This window comes from Pimephales promelas, chromosome 6 (assembly GCF_988280905.1).
Source record: "Pimephales promelas chromosome 6, fPimPro1.hap1.1, whole genome shotgun sequence".
In the NCBI taxonomy this organism is placed as follows: domain Eukaryota; kingdom Metazoa; phylum Chordata; class Actinopteri; order Cypriniformes; family Leuciscidae; genus Pimephales; species Pimephales promelas.
Window position 1 is genome coordinate 3,161,746 of NC_142774.1, and position 17,583 is coordinate 3,179,328.

Sequence of the window (17,583 nt, forward strand, 5' to 3'; positions counted from 1 at the left end):
CGAAAATGAAAAAAAACGAAAGGGGTAACACTGTGGTTTTTTTTTCGGGTCGAAATTTTGAATTTCGATATCTCAGCTCTGGAAGAGTCTAGAGCCTCCATTTTTGCACTCAGGTCAAAGTTTCGTGGCCCTCTATCAGAATCCAGAGTTTGAAAAAAAAAACGAAAGGGGTAACACTGTCGAACACAAAGTGGTACCCCTTTCGTTTTTTTTTAGGTCGAAATTTTGAGTTTCTCCAATCTTCTCGAAACTCTGGATACTGATAGAGGGCCATGAGACTTAGACCTGGGTGCAAAAATGCATCTAGACCCTTCCTGAGCTGAGATATGGACATCCCACTTAGCATGGGATAAATGCTATGTGGGATCTCAATATCTCAGCTCAGGAAGGATCTACAGCGTCCATTTTTGCACTCAGGTCTAAGTCTCTTGGCCCTCTATCAGAATCCAGAGTTTCAAGAAGATCAGAGAAACTTGATGTCATGTTAGTATTTTTAAAAAATAGTGGGTTATTGGACAAATAGTGAGTTCGTGGGACGGGGGCGTGTCCGGGGACTCGTCTGATGCACACAGGAAATGACTCTAACATGAATGCATTGATTGATTCTTAGGTTTGTTTTGTTATGAATAAACAAATGTGCAATATATAAAGGAAAAACCTTACGATTAAAGTTGTAATGTTATAATGTTCGAATTTTTGTTCTAAAAAAAGAAAGATGCACACAGAAAATGACTCTAATATGACCAGATTGATTGATTTGAAGATATTTAGTTTGTTACAAACAATGTGCAATCTGTAAAACAAAAACCTCAAAATTATAGTTGAAATGGTATACTGCTGGAATTTTTTTGACCTTGAGAAAAAGTTTAAAGTATAGACCAACAAATTTTATGTTTATTAGTTTATTTCAAGTTGGTACATTTTTGGGAAGTACACCTGTTTTGACCTGATGTCCATTGGAATGGACAAAAGAAATCACAATGAAAGCAATTATATATAAAAAAAAATTCATTTGTTTTCATTTATAGAAGCCTCATGAGCTGGGAAAATGTACTTTTATATTTTTCAGAAACTTGAAACATAATTCAGGTCTGAGGGGGTTAAATCCAAAGACTGCCAATTTAGCACCTAAACACAATCTTTTGGAGAGAAATGCAAACAGAATTGACATCAGTAATAATGAAATAAACCAAACACAACCGTTCTGCGTTAGAAAAGAGGCTTGACTGGCATTAAGCAAAATGTTTAATTTAATAATCATTTTATTTAATATTAACAAATAAGCAATGATTCTTACCAACAACAACAACAAAATCAACGTAAAATTTTTGGGGGGGATTTTACAAAATACAGTAATTTTTTTCTTTTTTTACAACTGTAAAATCTGCAATTTATGACCGTAATGCTTGTTAATTTAAATATATTCTTTATTAAAAATTATATTTAGTTATTCTTGGCAGGAAAATGCAAAACATTTAAATGGTCCTGAATGACTTGATTTTCTTTAAGCAAAACCTTTTTTTCCTTTTTGTTTTGACGTGTACCAGATAAAGTTATGGATAAAGAAAGTCCACATTAAAAACAACTGACATGAAAGGCATCATCAGCTCTTAGTTTCGACTTAATATCTCTTTATTTAATTAAAGAACGAAACAAGAAAACCCAATTCACATTGATGTGATCTAGTTAGTTAAAGTCAACAAAAAGAAAAGCATTAAAATGGCTTGTTCTAAACCTGAAAACAAGCAAAGATATCTATGGGAAAAAAGTTCTCAGTTCAGGACAAATCTGAAGGAAATCTCTAAAACGATCCCTGTTGAAGTTCGTGTGAGCGTCACACTTGGCGTGGGTGAACCGTCCCTGTTCTTGAGGTGCAGGTTCAGTCCGTGCGTTTGGCAGGAGTCCTGATCCACTGAGAGCGGAAGCGTCTCTCAAACCCGTGCGCGGTCCAACACCTTCACAGATCACAGATCCACGACTTTAGAACTGACGCTCAATCATTTTTAATCGCAATATTTTACAGAAATTTTACTGTCTCAAGAATTTTTCTGGGTATAATATGTCACAGTTTACTTTATTTAGCTTTCCTCGCTTACATGTCCTGCACACACTAGCAACAAATATCAAAAGTGATATCTTTTCTGCTTTGAGTGTAGTTGATATAAACACACACACACACCTGTGTCTTCAGTTGCCCTCCCAGGCGTCTTCACGCTGCTTAGCGGCCAAACGCTTTTGCTCTGATTACAGAAACGGATCAAATAAATCCCTCTGTTTTGAATCTTTCACAAATGTATTTACAAGTCTAGCCAATAAAAACACAGCTGAGAACGATCGTGTCACCTTTGGCTTGCCGTAGTTTGTTCCTCTCGGCCTCTCGGTCCTCCTTGGTCTGGTTGCTCTTGACGCCCAGAGCGCCGATGACCAGCCGTCGGGCCAGAGCCGCACTCGTCTGAGGACGCTCTTTAGCCGGCAGCAGGTAATCTGCACACACACACAGCCGTGAGGACCACAGGTTCAAGAAACAACTCGTTACATTGAGATTAATACACAAGAACAGTCACATGAGAGACGGAGAGTAGTACCGGAGCAGCTGCGCGCCTTGGCTTTAGTGGCGTTTGATGATTTGGAGAGAGGCCTGACCTTCATCATGGGGTTCTTCATCCTCAGAGCATCACGAGCTACACACACACACACACACACACACACACACACACACACACACAGTTATAGGGGAGGGGGGTAAGGAATGTGTAATTGGTGTAATTTAACTTCTCAGAGAATAAGCTGGATAAGTATTGAACATACATTAGCTAGCGGTCGATTAAGTGATTTCTTGGAAACACTGTTGATATTTGAAATCGACACCCAGACACACCCCCTCTTACCTGATCATAACCCTTCTTTTCCAGTGATATTCCTCTGACCTTTTCTATTTTGCTAATCTCAACCATCTCTCTTTCTACAGTCTTCAAATCTCCCTCTTGCTCACTCCCCCTCCTCCCTCATCATTAGTGGACACGCCCCCTCCTGCTGATTGGCTCACTCTCTCCTCCCCCATCATGAGTGGACACGCCCCCTCCTGCTGATTGGCTCACTCTCTCCTCCTCCATCATGAGTGGACACGCCCCCTCCTGCTGATTGCCTCACTCTCTCTCCTCTCTCTCTCTCTCCTCCCCCATCATGAGTGGACACGCCCCCTCCTGCTGATTGCCTCACTCTCTCTCCTCTCTCTCTCTCTCCTCCCCCATCATGAGTGGACACGCCCCCTCCTGCTGATTGCCTCACTCTCTCTCCTCTCTCCTCCCCCATCATGAGTGGACATGCCCCCTCCTGCTGATTGCCTCACTCTCTCTCCTCTCTCTCTCCTCCTCCATCATGAGTGGACACGCCCCCTCCTGCTGATTGCCTCACTCTCTCCTCCCCCATCATGAGTGGACACGCCCCCTCCTGCTGATTGGCTCACTCTCTCCTCCTCCATCATGAGTGGACACGCCCCCTCCTGCTGATTGCCTCACTCTCTCTCCTCTCTCTCTCTCTCCTCCCCCATCATGAGTGGACACGCCCCCTCCTGCTGATTGACTCAAGGCTTGTTCGACTTCATGCAGCTCTGCGCAGACCGATCGTCGGCTGACTTGAAACAGTGCATGCCGGTTAGAAATTTTGTCCGACTTGATGCAGCGCTGACTCCACGTGACTGTGACATATGCCATCAAAGTACCGCGAGAGCGATACGAGAGTAGCCGGAGGACTCAGCCAGCGCAGCTTCTCAAGAGCGGCTGCACGAGCTCTGATGATGTCACAGCTGTTCCACGATTCGCCGGATTCACCGCATGACAACGATCACGTGCGTTTCGTGTTTATTCTCACACGTTTAGTTCCACTAAAGCTCACAAATTAGTATTTTATAACAGTAAACACTCTTTTCATGTAGTCGCAATGTTATATTGTGTCATGTTTATCATGTTTATCAAAATAAAACTGATTAAAAAACGTTGATTCCACGTCATTGATTATAGGCTTATTTTGAACTTTATTCTAGTTCAAACAGATGCTGTATGAAGTAGTAAAGTATTGAATGAAAATGTGTCTGAAATATCTGTTTATTTGGCAAATGTTGCATTTATTTCACTTCAGCTGTGGTATAAGCATGCAAACACCACGTGAGCCGTCACTACGGGAACCAGAAATTGTTCGACTTCACGTCTCCGTTTGCAGCTCCTCCCCGCCTGCACGCGGCTGTTCTCGCCGATCGGTTGCATCCAGCCGCAGGCGATGTCGAACACACCTTCACTCTCTCTCCTCTCTCTCTCTCTCCTCCCCCATCATGAGTGGACACGCCCCCTCCTGCTGATTGGCTCATTCTCTCTCCTCCCTCTTGAGAGGACACACCCCTACTGCTGATTGACTCACTCTCACTCTCTCTCTCTCTCCTCCCCCATCATGAGTGGACACGCCCCCTCCTGCTGATTGACTCACTCTCTCTCCTCCCTCATGAGTGGACACGCCCCCTCCTGCTGATTGGCTCACCCTCTCTCCCCCCTCATGAGTTGACACACCCCTACTGCTGATTGGCTCACTCTCTCTCCTCCCCCATCATGAGTGGACACGCCCCCTCCTGCTGATTGGCTCATGATCTCTCCTCCCCCATGGATGGACACGCCCCCTCCTGCTGATTGGCTACAAGTGTGTTCTGCTGCTCGGTCTGACTGGTCCAAGCCACTTAGTTGTTTTGGTTTTTATATTTCTACAGCCAGGACTATGAACAGACACAATATTGTTTCAGAACACACAAACACACAGAACACACCTCTAGCAAATAATTAATTTCAAGTTTCAACAGAAATCGTTTCTCAGAAATCGCTAACTGCAAGAAAACGACGCAGAAACAAGCGGTATCATATGTAATATCGCTTACATGCGCATCATAGCGAAATCATATCAAAATAACGTGATCATCAACATTAAACAGCATCATCTTTTCAGCTTTTTTCTCAAAATGTTGCAAAAGGAGTGCATAAAACTAGAACAAAATGTTTTTTTTTCTTTAAAATCAGAGGCTAACTGCTTTCTTTTGATATTTTGCATATTCAGAATCAGATATCCATGCAACACAATATACAGGGGGCCATTAAACTTTGCAAACAAAATGACCAAAAACACCAGCGAAGACTGGCAAATTAAAACAACAACAAAGCCTGGCGGGGAACGAGTTAAAAAAAAAAAAAGGAATGGAAGATTTCTAAATCAATATTCAACAATCGATTTGGTAAAGACTATATATATATATATATGAAGAGTTCAGATGCAAAAGCCTCTAAGTGCCATTTGAAATTTTCTTCTAGAATGATCATTTTTATCAAGCTTGTATATTTAAGTTCAGTGATTTCACTTAAATGGCAATGATAATTACCTATTAATTGTTATTTAAGTGAAATTACTGAACTTAAATATACAAGTTTGATAAAAATCATCATTAAAAAAGAAAATTTCAAATGGCATTTAGAGGCTTTTGCATCTTAACTCTTCATATATATATTATATATATAATAAAGCTCCTTTCAGATCATGATGTAAACATTAAAACTGATATTTTTAATCAGTTCAATTTTCACAGCACTGATGCTGTCTGAAGTCACAGAAATTAAAATCATCAACCATTTCCCCACCAGCGATCTCACACACACTGACCTGCGATCGGACTGGAGAACAAGCCCAGAACATGCGCGTCGTCAATCCACTTGATGTCGAAGCCCTTCTGCCTGCAAACACACACATGATTAACACCAGCAGCCGCGTCAGGACCGCCGGATTCATCACCAGAGACTCACGCACTGGAACGAGCTGAAGGATCTGATCAGGTCCTCCGTCTTGAACTCGGACGGAAACTCGTAAATCTCAACGATGTGTGACAGTTCGTCGTCCCGAAGCTCCACCTCTTCATCATCTTCCGGCGACCAATTATAGTAGTCGAAGCGCGGGTCCTGTGCGGTCGCCTTCTTGCGGCCCTCCTCAAGAGACATCTGAAACAGGAAGAGTGTGAATGTCATTATTAAAGGGATGTGCGCGTTTGGCACAGCTGAATCATCTTTGTAGCTCTTACCTCCTCCATCAAATTTGGGTCGAGACAGTCACCATCATCATTAAACAAAGAATCCCAGTTTTCTCCCTCATCCTCCTCTTCCTCTTCTTCTTCTTCAGGCATCTCCTCATGGTCTAGTGCACTACTTGTGTCTGGTACATTCATCGTTCTGGCTGTGGTGTCTATGGACTCATCTTGCTTGTTTAGGTTTTCTTTATCTCCCCCATCCTGTTTTACCTCTCCATTCGGGGTCTCGGTCGCTTTGGTTTTGTCCTTCTTGTTCTTGCGGGCCTTGTCGGTGTACCGGGGCCTGGGTTTGGATTTCTTGTCGTCTCCGGTCTGAGGCTTATCTTTGGGGTCTATTTTGTCAGACTGACGTTTCTTGGGCACATAGATCTCCATAGTGGGCTTCTTAGTTCGGGCCGCCGGAGCCGTTTTGGACCCTTCCTCTGACTGGGATGCTTCTGTCTCCATTGGGGTCTGTGTTAGCAAAGTGTGTTTAGAATAGCCTTCTAACTTTGTAACATCACTCATGTGACTTATTTATAAATCTGTCATAAAAGTACATATCCGAAAATGATTATAATTTCCAAGATAATTAATAGACAGTTTTACAATGTAAAATAAAAAGATGACAAGAGTGAAGCATACTACTGTTTAAAATGTTGACTGTTGTATACTTCAGTGTTTTGCATACTATCTTCAACAACAACAAAAGCGGTGACGTTATTCAGTTCATATATTTAAACATAAACACAGGTTTACTGAGCGGAACATAATTCAGAAACCGAAACAACTATGCAGGGCTAAAAGTAACAGCAAAATCTTCCAGTGTCGTATGCTAAGCTTTAGTATCATTATTCGCATTATAATTCTACTTACATTTCAATGTTTTTCAGCTCGCCGATACATTGAAACCATGACCGGATGTTTGGAGACGTAAGGAGGACGTCATGACGCCACAAGCGGAAAAACTTTAATGGTAGTTGTAGTTTATTAGTGTAGTTTAGGAAAGACGCATGATTGAAAAACATCATTCGGTTTATTATTTTGTTCTTAAACTCCAAAAATCATGACCATAATTATTGTAATCATGATTAAAGAGTATCATATGTTATTTGTACTTTTAATCTGCGTTTTTCAGTAACAAACGCCACAATTCATTTATTCTTAGTAAACACCTACATTTTAAATGAACTATATATGCAAGCATAATTATTTTTTTTATTTAACTAAATTTATTTACAGTCTGTGAATGTAGTATTTGAGTAAAAAAAGTATTTGTTTGTTTTTGTTAACGTAATACATCTGCATGCGTTAACGCCCTCTTTTCTTTTGCTGGTTTGTGATTGGTCGAGCCTCCAAAGTACTCGACAGTGATTGGACAGTCGCTTACACAAGCGCTTGTGTAAGGCGGCTGCATTGAAGTTGTGTAAGGACCGCAAAACAGGATACAAACATCATTTTCCAAGCGTTTGAGTCTCTGGAAAACTCTGGGAGCGTAAGTATCCTTAATAATCCAGCACAATCTGCACGACAAGTGGATATGGCACATTATTATTATTATTTAACATTCTATTATTTATTTGTAAAGCTGAAATCACGTCTCTCTCTTGGGGTGATGGCTTGCAAATGCATTAACAACGTCTCTTATGTCTGCATATATTTTATGCCTGCAAGTTCGTTTGTTTGTTTTCTTTCATGCAAAATGACATATTTGTGCTGCTCTGATTTACATCCTTTATTATTTATTTCTTATAATTTAATTTAAGTAAAATTACACTCATTTTCTATGTAAGGAATGTCATTTAGCTTTTTTTATATTAGATGTGATTCATATTGTATATAACTACTGTTATTAAATACTGTTTGATTGACAGGTGAAGATGATGAGGATGTGGTGGGCGTGTCTTCTCGGTTTGGGTCTGTCTGCTCTCTGTCAAGCTCAGCCTATGTTCTCCGTCAACACGGATACAGTTCTGCCTCCGGATGCCCTTCACAACCCCACCCAGCTGAATTATGGGATGGCGGTGACAGACGTAGATGGAGACGGGGATCTGGAGGTGGTGGTGGCTGGGTAAAGAAACTCCAACACACCATCAGTTGTAAATAAAACAGCCATATAGGCCAATATTTATTTATCGCAAATTGAAAAAGGAATGATATTTTCCTCAAAGGTAATGAATACTATTTTTTAAGATCATCAATGATAAGTATCTATCTATCCATCCATCCATCCATCTAGTTTTAAATCAACTCAAAAATGATGAGCTAATTTGCTTGAAGGGCCAAGAAGAGCCCAACTAAATCAAACACTGATCATCATAATGACGACTTCCGTATTTACAAACTTTTTATTATTTTCAATAAATGATCAACATAAAATTTTGTGCCATCTCCCAAATTAGATTTTTTTTTTTTTTTTGCAGGACGGGATGTCTGATAAATAATTAAGCTTATTTGTTTAGACCGTTAACATTTTTTTCTGGACATGTTTCATGAGTGCCACCCATTGTCGCTCTTTGTCCATTGTCAGGTATAATGGTCCAAACCTGGTTCTGAAGTATGACCGCACCCAGAACAAACTACTGAACATTGCGGTGGATGAGCCCAGTTCTCCTTACTACGCCCTGAGAGATCCGCAGGGAAACGCCATCGGAGTGACGGCCTGCGATGTGGACGGAGACGGCCGAGAGGAGATCTACTTCCTCAACACCAACAACGCCTTCTCAGGTAACGTTACGCAGAAAAACATGTGTCCCGTACAGACCCGCGAAACGAGCACTGGCTAATTGAACCGATCTGAACTCTTTAAAAGGTCGGGCGACGTACGCAGACAAACTTTTCAAATTCCGTAACGGTCGTTTCGAGGATCTGCTCGGTGATGACATCAATGTTCAGAGGGGAGTGGCCAATCGCATGGCGGGACGCTCCGTAGCTTGTGTTGACAGAAAGGTACTTAATTATTCATCTCCTTATTAATTACTGTGCAAATATTATAATTTGTTTAGCATTTTAATTAATTTATGCTGCTGTAGGGAACAGGTCGGTACTCAATCTACGTAGCGAACTACGCTAGCGGTAACGTGGGGCCGCACGCGCTCATAGAGATGGACGAGGCCGCCAGTGATGTGGAGAAAGGCGTCATCGCTCTGTCTGACGTTGCGGCACAAGTCAACGTCAATAAGTACACAGGTCAGAGACGACACAGGCGACAAAAGTCATGTTCATTTACATGATATGTGTAAGACTTTATATAAACTAGCATTTAAAAGGTTAAAATTATTATTGTTATAAATCAGAGTGTTATGTTATAAGGTGGGCGTGGTGTAGTTGTCCAAAAACATGCTAGGAAAATGGTAAATCATGCTAAAACATGCTAGCAACATGTTAAATCATGCTAGCAACATGTTAAATCATTCTAAACCATGTCAAATCATGCTAACGACATGTTGTTACAGTAAATGATGCTAACAACGTGCTAAAACAAGTTAAAATGTCATAAATCAGAATTTTATGTGATAAGGTGGGCGTGGTGTAGTTGCTAGCAACGTTATAAATCACATTAACAAAATGTTAAATCATGCTAGCAACATGCTAATTTGCTAAACCATGCTAAATCATTCTTACAGCATGCTAAAACATGCTAGCAACATGGTAATTAATGGTAATAATGTGCTTAAACATGTTAGCAACATGGTAATTAATGCTAATAATGTGCTTAAACATGTTAGCAACATGGTAATCAATGCTAATAATGTGCTTAAACATGTTAGCAACATGGTAATTAATGCTAATAATGTGCTTAAACATGTTAGCAACATGGTAAAACATGTTAGCAACAAGTTAATGCATTCTAGCAATGTGATAAAACATGACAGGAACATGTTATAAATCAGAATGTTATGTTATAAGGTGGCCGTGGTGTCGTTGTCGGCCCAATCCTCAGCGACGCAAGATCTGACATTTTCTGTGACAATGAGAATGGACCCAACTTCCTATTCCAGAACAAGGGTGATGGAACCTTCAAAGACGTGGCGGCCGAGGCAGGTGAGACACCAGACTTCATACTTACAGCAATGATTGTCAATCCGCCCTCAGTCTAATGTATTCTGGTGTGATGGCAGGAGTTGAAGACAGATATCAGCATGGCAGAGGTGTGGCGCTGGCCGACTTTAACGGCGACGGAAAGACGGATATCGTTTACGGCAACTGGAACGGCCCACACCGCCTGTACCTGCAGGGCAGCCAGCAGAGATTCAAGGCGAGAGACAAATGATAAATCATGTTAATGTATGCTAACAACATGCTAGTGACATGATAAATCATGCTTATAATATGTCGAATCATGCTAGTGACATCATGCTAACAACATGTTAAAATATGCTAGCAACATGTTATATCATGCCAACATTTCAAACATGCTAGCAAAATGGTAAATCATGGTAATAACATGGTAAAACATGCTTAGTCGCGGTAGCAATGTGTTAAAACATGCTAACATGTTAATTCATTTTAGCAATGTGATAAAACATGCTAAGAACTTGCTAATAAATGTTAACAATGTGTTAAAACATGTTAGCAAAACATGCTCATGCTAGCAACCTGTCAAATCATGCTAGCGACATGTTAATTCATGCTAACAACATGTTAAAATATGCTAGCAACATGTTATATCATGTCAACAACATTTCAAAAAAAATGCTAGCAAAATGGTAAATCATGGTAATAACATGGTAAAACATGCTTAGTCATGGTAGCAATGTGTTAAAACATGCTAGCAACATGTTAATTCATTCTAGCAATGAGGTAAAACATGCTAAGAACTGTGTTCTATAAGAAGAATGTGTTAGAACATGTTAGCAAAACATGCTCATGCTAGCAACCTGTTAAATCATGCTAATAACATGTCAAATCATGCTAGCGACATGTTAATTCATGCTAACAACATGTTAAAATATGCTAGCAACATGTGTTATCATGCCAACAACATTTCAAAACGTGCTAGCAAAATGGTAAATCATGGTAATAACATGGTAAAACATGCTTAGTCATGGTAGCAATGTGTTAAAACAGGCTAGCAACATTTTAATTCATTCTAGCAATGAGGTAAAACATGCTAAGAACTTGCTAATAAATGTTAGCAATGTGTTAGAACATGTTAGCAAAACATGCTCATGCTAACAACCTGTTAAAACATGCTAATGCTAGCAATGTTAATTTGTGCTAGCAATGTCTTTCTCTTTCCACTAAATTTAAAGCTTGTAAAACTTTCAAACTTTCATACGGATTTTCCAAGCTAACATTAAAGTTTAAATATCTACGAGTCTGTTGTGCCGTTGTAGGATGTCGCCACACGGGCCTTCGCCACTCCGTCGCCCATTCGCACCGTCATCGCTGCGGACTTCGACAACGATCTTCAGCTTGAAGTCTTCTTTAATAACATTGCTTACAGAGAAAACGCCCCCAACAGAATCTTCAGGTACATCAACTAATTCAAAACATCAATAAACACTATAATGTAAATATGAATAATACTACAACAACACTGGCTTGTGGTGGTTTAGGGTGTCGAGGAAGCAGAACTCGGACCCGGACGTCACAGAGCTGGATGTGGGAGACGCCTCTGAGCCTCAGGGGCGGGGCACAGGTGAGACCACCTGACCAACATCACATGACCAGAGCCGCTTCCTCATCTCTTTCTCAATAACGTGGTCTTTACAGGTGCCACAGTCACAGACTTTGATGGCGATGGTCTGCTGGATCTGCTGGTGGCTCACGGTGAGAGCGCCTCACAGCCCATCTCCGTGTTCAAGGTCACCCAGGTACGCCACAAACTCATTTACAATGTAAAAACCTGACAGTTTGACATCAGACTTTTGGTTCTTATTGAATATGTATACATTTTAAAATTGTAAATATACATTTCTATGCATAATAAATGGAAAATATAAACACTTTCCAACATTATTCTCGGATCTTTTTAACAGAGGACAAGTTATAGAAAAAAAACGTAGAAAAACTTAAAAATGTCAAATAAAATAAAAAACATCTCTAACTGTATCACATAACATAATAATTTAAAAAAGTAATTTTTTTTTCGCCATTTGTTTCTAATACTCCAAAAGATGTAATGATTGAAAAAAACAGTTTTTTTATGGGCCTCGATTTGCTCATATTTGCATATGAGATTTTAAGGGTCTCATACGCCTGTTTTGCATATATATATACAGTATATATATATATATATGTGTGTGACCCTGGACCACAAAACCAGTCACATGGGTCACATTTTTTAACTTGAGATTTATACATCATCTGAAAGCTGAATAAATAAGCTATAAATAATGAAAATCTGGAATCTGAGGGTGCAAAAAAATCTAAACATTGAGAATATCACCTTTAAAGTTGTCCATTTATGTTCGCTCTTTTGCTGCATTCACTCACAAATAATATTAGATATTTTTACGGTAGAAAATTTACAAAATATCTTCATGGAATATGATCTTTACTTAATATCCTAATGATTTTGGGCATCGAAGAAAAATCGATAATTTTGACCCATACAACGTACACGTGCGACTGTGTATGGTCACACACACACATTTGTAGTCACTCGGCTCTATGTATTGTCCTCTCCGCAGGGCTCCAGCAATAAGTGGCTGCGTGTGGTTCCTCGCACACGGTTCGGGGCGTTTGCTCGCGGAGCGAAGGTGGTGATGTTCACGAGACACAGCGGCGCACACACTCGCATCATTGACGGAGGCTCGGGGTATCTGTGCGAGATGGAGCCCGTGGCTCACTTCGGTTTGGGTACAGCTCCTCAACATCTTCTTTTAAAGTCAAATCCATCATTGTGTCTTCTTTAAAATAGTATCCACGTGTGCCAGATGTGGGCCGGATCTGGGCCGTTGCTGTGTTGCTGTATGGGAAACCTTTGAACGCTAGTTAAAGGGTGTTTTATTATGACTGATTTTATCGCTCTAACACACTCATTAGCATATGGGAATCATGGTCTCATGTCATTGGCTCTTAGGAACCGATGATGCCACCAGCATTGAAGTCTATTGGCCGGATGGTCGCTCCTTCGTTCGGTCGCTCGAGACTACTGATATGAACACAGTCATCGAGATCGCATATCCTAATGAAGGGGAGGAGTCAGCCCTCACTTCTGACGCACAGGTACGACTGCATGCAAATGAGGAGGAGGGGTCAATGCAGATCAGGGGGAGGAGTCAATAGATTTCAGAACAAAGCACAGATATATTCTTAGATGGTCGATGCTTGATTAAATTGGTCTGAATACTAGATACTCTGTATTGATGCTTTGCAGTGTGGAGACGGATTCACCGTGAACACAAGCGGCCGCTGTGCAGGTAAGAGCCACACACAGCCGATTATTACCCGTGAACCACATGATCAAGGGTCCAAAATTGGATAAAATGCATTTCTGTAAATAACGTTTATGGTTTAAATGATAAGAATTATAATATGACCATTGCTGATGTCCCAGAGAGCAACATAGTGTCGGCACAGATCCGGCCGACATCTGGTACACGTGGATTCAATACGTACCTGATGTGGGCCGGATCTGGGCCGACGCTATGTTGCAGTCTGGGATGAGAAGTGCATTTTTGTCACAAATGTGCTCAAAAATGTAATAATCATATTGTGATAGGACAAAGATATATATTTTTAGTAAGTTAGAAACATTTTGAAAATTTTGACATTTTGAAAAAACGCATTTTGGACCCTGTATATCCTAGCAAATATATGAAAAAATAGGAATATGTTGGGAAAAATATTCTTATGGAAATATGATCATATTTAATAATGATTTAAATCTGATTCATTTTCATTTTGTTTGTTGTAAATGAACATCTCAAGACAAATCAGAATATGACTTTCTGCATCAGTTTTACTGCATGCTCATCAGGCTTTTTAAGGACACATTATAAGTGGATAGGAAATAAATTATATATCAGTATTTCCATGCAATATGAGATATTATGAAAATGTTGCCACTCTCATTATTTAACGCTTCTTCTTCTTTTTTTCATTACTTATTACTGAATGCACATATTAAGACATAATATGCAAATTAGAGACAATGAATATATACTGTACATTGGATATAATGGGAAACCCCATTTTCGGCCATGTTGACACTCACATTGTGTAATGAAAAATAATATATCAAATCATTCTCTAATATCCTTTAAATCTTTGCATAGTTCAGGTTCAGGTGGAAGTTTCCAGAAAACCCTGATTTACATTAAACGCCTATTAAATGCAGGCTCTAGTATGCATACTAAATGCAAAATATAAACATTTACCAACATTATTCTCATATCTTTTACAGAGGACAAGTTATAGAAATAAAATTGACTGTATATAAAAATGTAAAAAAAAAATCTAATTTCATTTTCTAAAAAATGAAAAAAAAACTGAATCCTGGTGTCCTCTATATAGGACATATAAAGTATTAATAAAAAAATAAGATTTTTTTTCCTCGCCATTTGTTTCTTATACTCCAAATGATGTAAAAAAAAATAAAATAAAAAGAAATTCCATTTATATTGTTTTATGGGTTTTGCATATTTAATTGCTCTGATTGGCTGATGATGAGGTTTTACGATGTCTGGAGCCGATTTTCAGAAAGAGAGAAAAGTTTCAGAATATAACGCAAAGGTTGAGAATATGATAGCTTCTGTGAATTATTTTTAAATGAATGAATTATGCTTGAATAATTGTAAAACAATGAGATATTTCTGTTGTCTCTCTTGCTCAGACAGTGACAGGCTGAGTGTGTGAACCGGACAGGATCATCATCACCATGATCTCTCAGATGTCTGAGGACACACGGACACACACACACACACACACACTTCTACTGCTAACACCTGTGCTGCTACTCCAGTACATTTCTAAGGGGAAAAACATAGTCAGCGCTAACTGCATCTGAAAATGTTCATCTTGCTTTCTGGGTTTTTTTAGAAGTTTTTTTTAGAACAACTTGTTTACTTAACATGGGAACAAATGGTGTGCAATAAAAATAAAGCGTTTGTGAGCGCAGTGTGATTGTGATTCTGTCCTCCAGCTCTGTTCATACACACTTCACAAATAATTACAAAGAAACGTCAAGCAACACTGAATGATATGTAATGTTTTGAAGTAGAAAGACTAAAATAGTATTTTCATCATAAAAGGTGCTCCAATAAACTACTTTATTTACAACACTGTAAAAAATAAATTAATCAGAGTGGTTAAATCTAAAACTAACAGGCTAGAAATGAAAGAAATAGAAATAGAAAGAATTTAGCTATTCGGTCTCATTATGCAAAACGGCCTAACGTTCTTGTTAAGTTATGAAAACATTATTTCTGAACGTTCAGAAAATGAGTAGCAACATTTATAAATGTTGATGAATATCCAACAAAAAATTAAACATCCCCGTTCTAATATTAATAAAGACCAGATCATTTTTAACAAACGCTCTTTTACCGGTACTAGAAGAACATTTGTTTATAACTTTGAGAAAACCGTGACAGAAGGTTCCCCGGGAAGACTTTACCTGAACCTCCACCGGCTCCTTTTACATCTCAGAATTGTGACTTTTTTTCTTGGAATTCTGAGTGTACATCTCGGAAATCTTACTTTTTTTCTTGTAATTCTAAGTTTACATATAGGAATTCTGACTTTTTTTCTTGGAATTCTGAGTTTACATCTCGGAATTCTGACTTTTTTTCTTGCAATTCTAAGTTTACATCTCGGAATTCTGGCTATTTTTTCTTGTAATTCTAAGTTTACATTTCGGGAATTCAGATTTTTTTCTTCTTGGTTTACATCTCGGAATTCCGACTTTTTTCTTGCAATTCTAAATTTACCTCTCAGAATTCTGACTTTTTTTCTTGCAATTTTAAGTTTACATCTCGGAATTCTGACTTTTTTTCTTGTAATTCTAAGTTTACATCTCGGAATTCTGACTTTTTTTCTTGTAATTCTAAGATTACATCTCGGAATTCTGACTTTTTTCTTGCAATTCTAAGTTTACATTTCGGAATTCTGACTTTTTTCTTGGAATTCTGAGTGTACATATCGGAATTCTGATTTTTTTTCTTGGAATTCTAAGTTTACATCTCGGAATTCCGACTGTTTTTCTTGCAATTCTAAGTTTACATCTCGGAATTCCGACTTTTTTTTCTTGTAATTCTAAGTTTACATCTCGGAATTCCGACTTTTTTTCTTGTAATTCTAAGTTTACATCTCGGGAATTCTGATTTTTTTTTTCTTGGTTTACATCTCGAAATTCCGACTGTTTTTCTTGCAATTCTAAGTTTACATCTCGAAATTCCGACTTTTTTCTTACAATTCTAAATTTACCTCTCAGAATTCTGACTTTTATGTTGGAATTCTAAATTTACATCACAGAATTCTGACCTTTTTTTTCTTGGAATTCTGAAAAAAAAAATTCTGAAAAAAATTAAACATCCCCGTTCTAACATTATTAAAGACCAGATAATTTTGAACAAATGCTCTATTACCAGTACTAGAAGAAAATTTGTTCATAACTTTGAGAGAACGTGACAGACTTTACCTGAACCTCCACCGGCTCCTTTCACACCCGTTCCTCTGTTCTTTCCACATTAGATTCGCCATCTCTTTCTTTCTCATGTGTCGTCAGCCCTGCATCATCATCATCCTCTCCCTCTCTCTCTCTCTCTCTGTCTCTCCAGCGGTGGCCTCAGGTCCGAGAGCAGCGCCTCTTCCTCTCCTGCCGGTTCTCGTATTCATCTTCCTGAGCTTCTCCTGGTCTCAGTGCTGAGTGTGTCCGTGTGTTACTCAAGAGTCTCTGTAGGCGTCATGTTCCTCTCAGGCTCGGGATCCTCTTAGATCCTCTCGGACAGCATGATGAAGATGATGAAGAAGACAGACCGAAACACACAGCGGTGCTGTGCTTATGCATGAATGTTCGTCTCTATAAGGAGAAGACGGTCAGTGAGGAAAGCTTAAAGGCTGCAGACAGCAACAGTGTCGGCCCAGATCCGGAAGTGGAATCTCATGTTGACTATCTTTTCATCCTGGTGACTCAATACGGGACACCCAAATCAATATAAATATGCATATTATCATTTCTCAACTTTTTTCAGTAAAAATTTGTTATATCTTGAATGCAAAGTCGCTTTGGGTAAAAGTTTCAAATATGTATGTAAATTTAATGATTGATGCATAATGGTTTTACCGTTCTAATAAATACACAAATCTGAGAAATTATTTGTATTGAGACTAGATATGAGATATTTTATTTAAAATAGTATCTAAAATAACATAAAAATATTATTATAATAATTTGATTCAATATGAAAATTATTTCGCTTATTTGACATTTAACATGTGTTAAATTGACACTTGGATTAAAAATCACATTTTATTATAAAAAACGAATTATTATATTGATATATTAAAACTTAAAACCTTTTTTTTTTATAAAACGTGGATTG

At 38.9% G+C, this 17,583-nt stretch overlaps 2 protein-coding genes across 3 annotated transcripts; one reads left to right on the top strand and one right to left on the bottom strand.

Annotated features, from left to right (window-relative positions):
• Positions 1–1,614: 1,614 nt before the first annotated feature.
• On the bottom strand, positions 1,615–7,050 carry r3hcc1l (R3H domain and coiled-coil containing 1-like). The gene is made up of 8 exons (XM_039684815.2): positions 6,965–7,050; positions 6,104–6,562; positions 5,836–6,023; positions 5,692–5,762; positions 2,586–2,681; positions 2,344–2,484; positions 2,180–2,240; positions 1,615–1,955 (listed from the first exon to the last, which is right to left on the bottom strand). Exons 2-7 carry the CDS (start codon positions 6,554–6,556, stop codon positions 2,188–2,190), a joined length of 1,002 nt encoding a protein of 333 aa, XP_039540749.2. The 5' UTR covers positions 6,557–6,562; positions 6,965–7,050; the 3' UTR covers positions 1,615–1,955; positions 2,180–2,187.
• A 411-nt stretch (positions 7,051–7,461) lies between these two features.
• crtac1a (cartilage acidic protein 1a) lies at positions 7,462–17,353 on the top strand. 2 transcript variants are annotated; one of them, XM_039684790.2, is made up of 14 exons: positions 7,462–7,583; positions 7,963–8,159; positions 8,619–8,815; positions 8,901–9,037; positions 9,121–9,277; positions 9,998–10,132; positions 10,210–10,346; positions 11,428–11,564; positions 11,650–11,732; positions 11,807–11,907; positions 12,727–12,895; positions 13,119–13,264; positions 13,416–13,458; positions 16,819–17,353. In XM_039684790.2, exons 2-14 carry the CDS (start codon positions 7,969–7,971, stop codon positions 16,905–16,907), a joined length of 1,722 nt encoding a protein of 573 aa, XP_039540724.2. In that variant the 5' UTR covers positions 7,462–7,583; positions 7,963–7,968; the 3' UTR covers positions 16,908–17,353. The 2 variants fall into 2 exon arrangements, with proteins under 2 accessions (XP_039540724.2, XP_039540735.2); XM_039684801.2 differs by lacking the exon at positions 16,819–17,353 and adding an exon at positions 14,874–15,157.
• Positions 17,354–17,583: the final 230 nt, after the last annotated feature.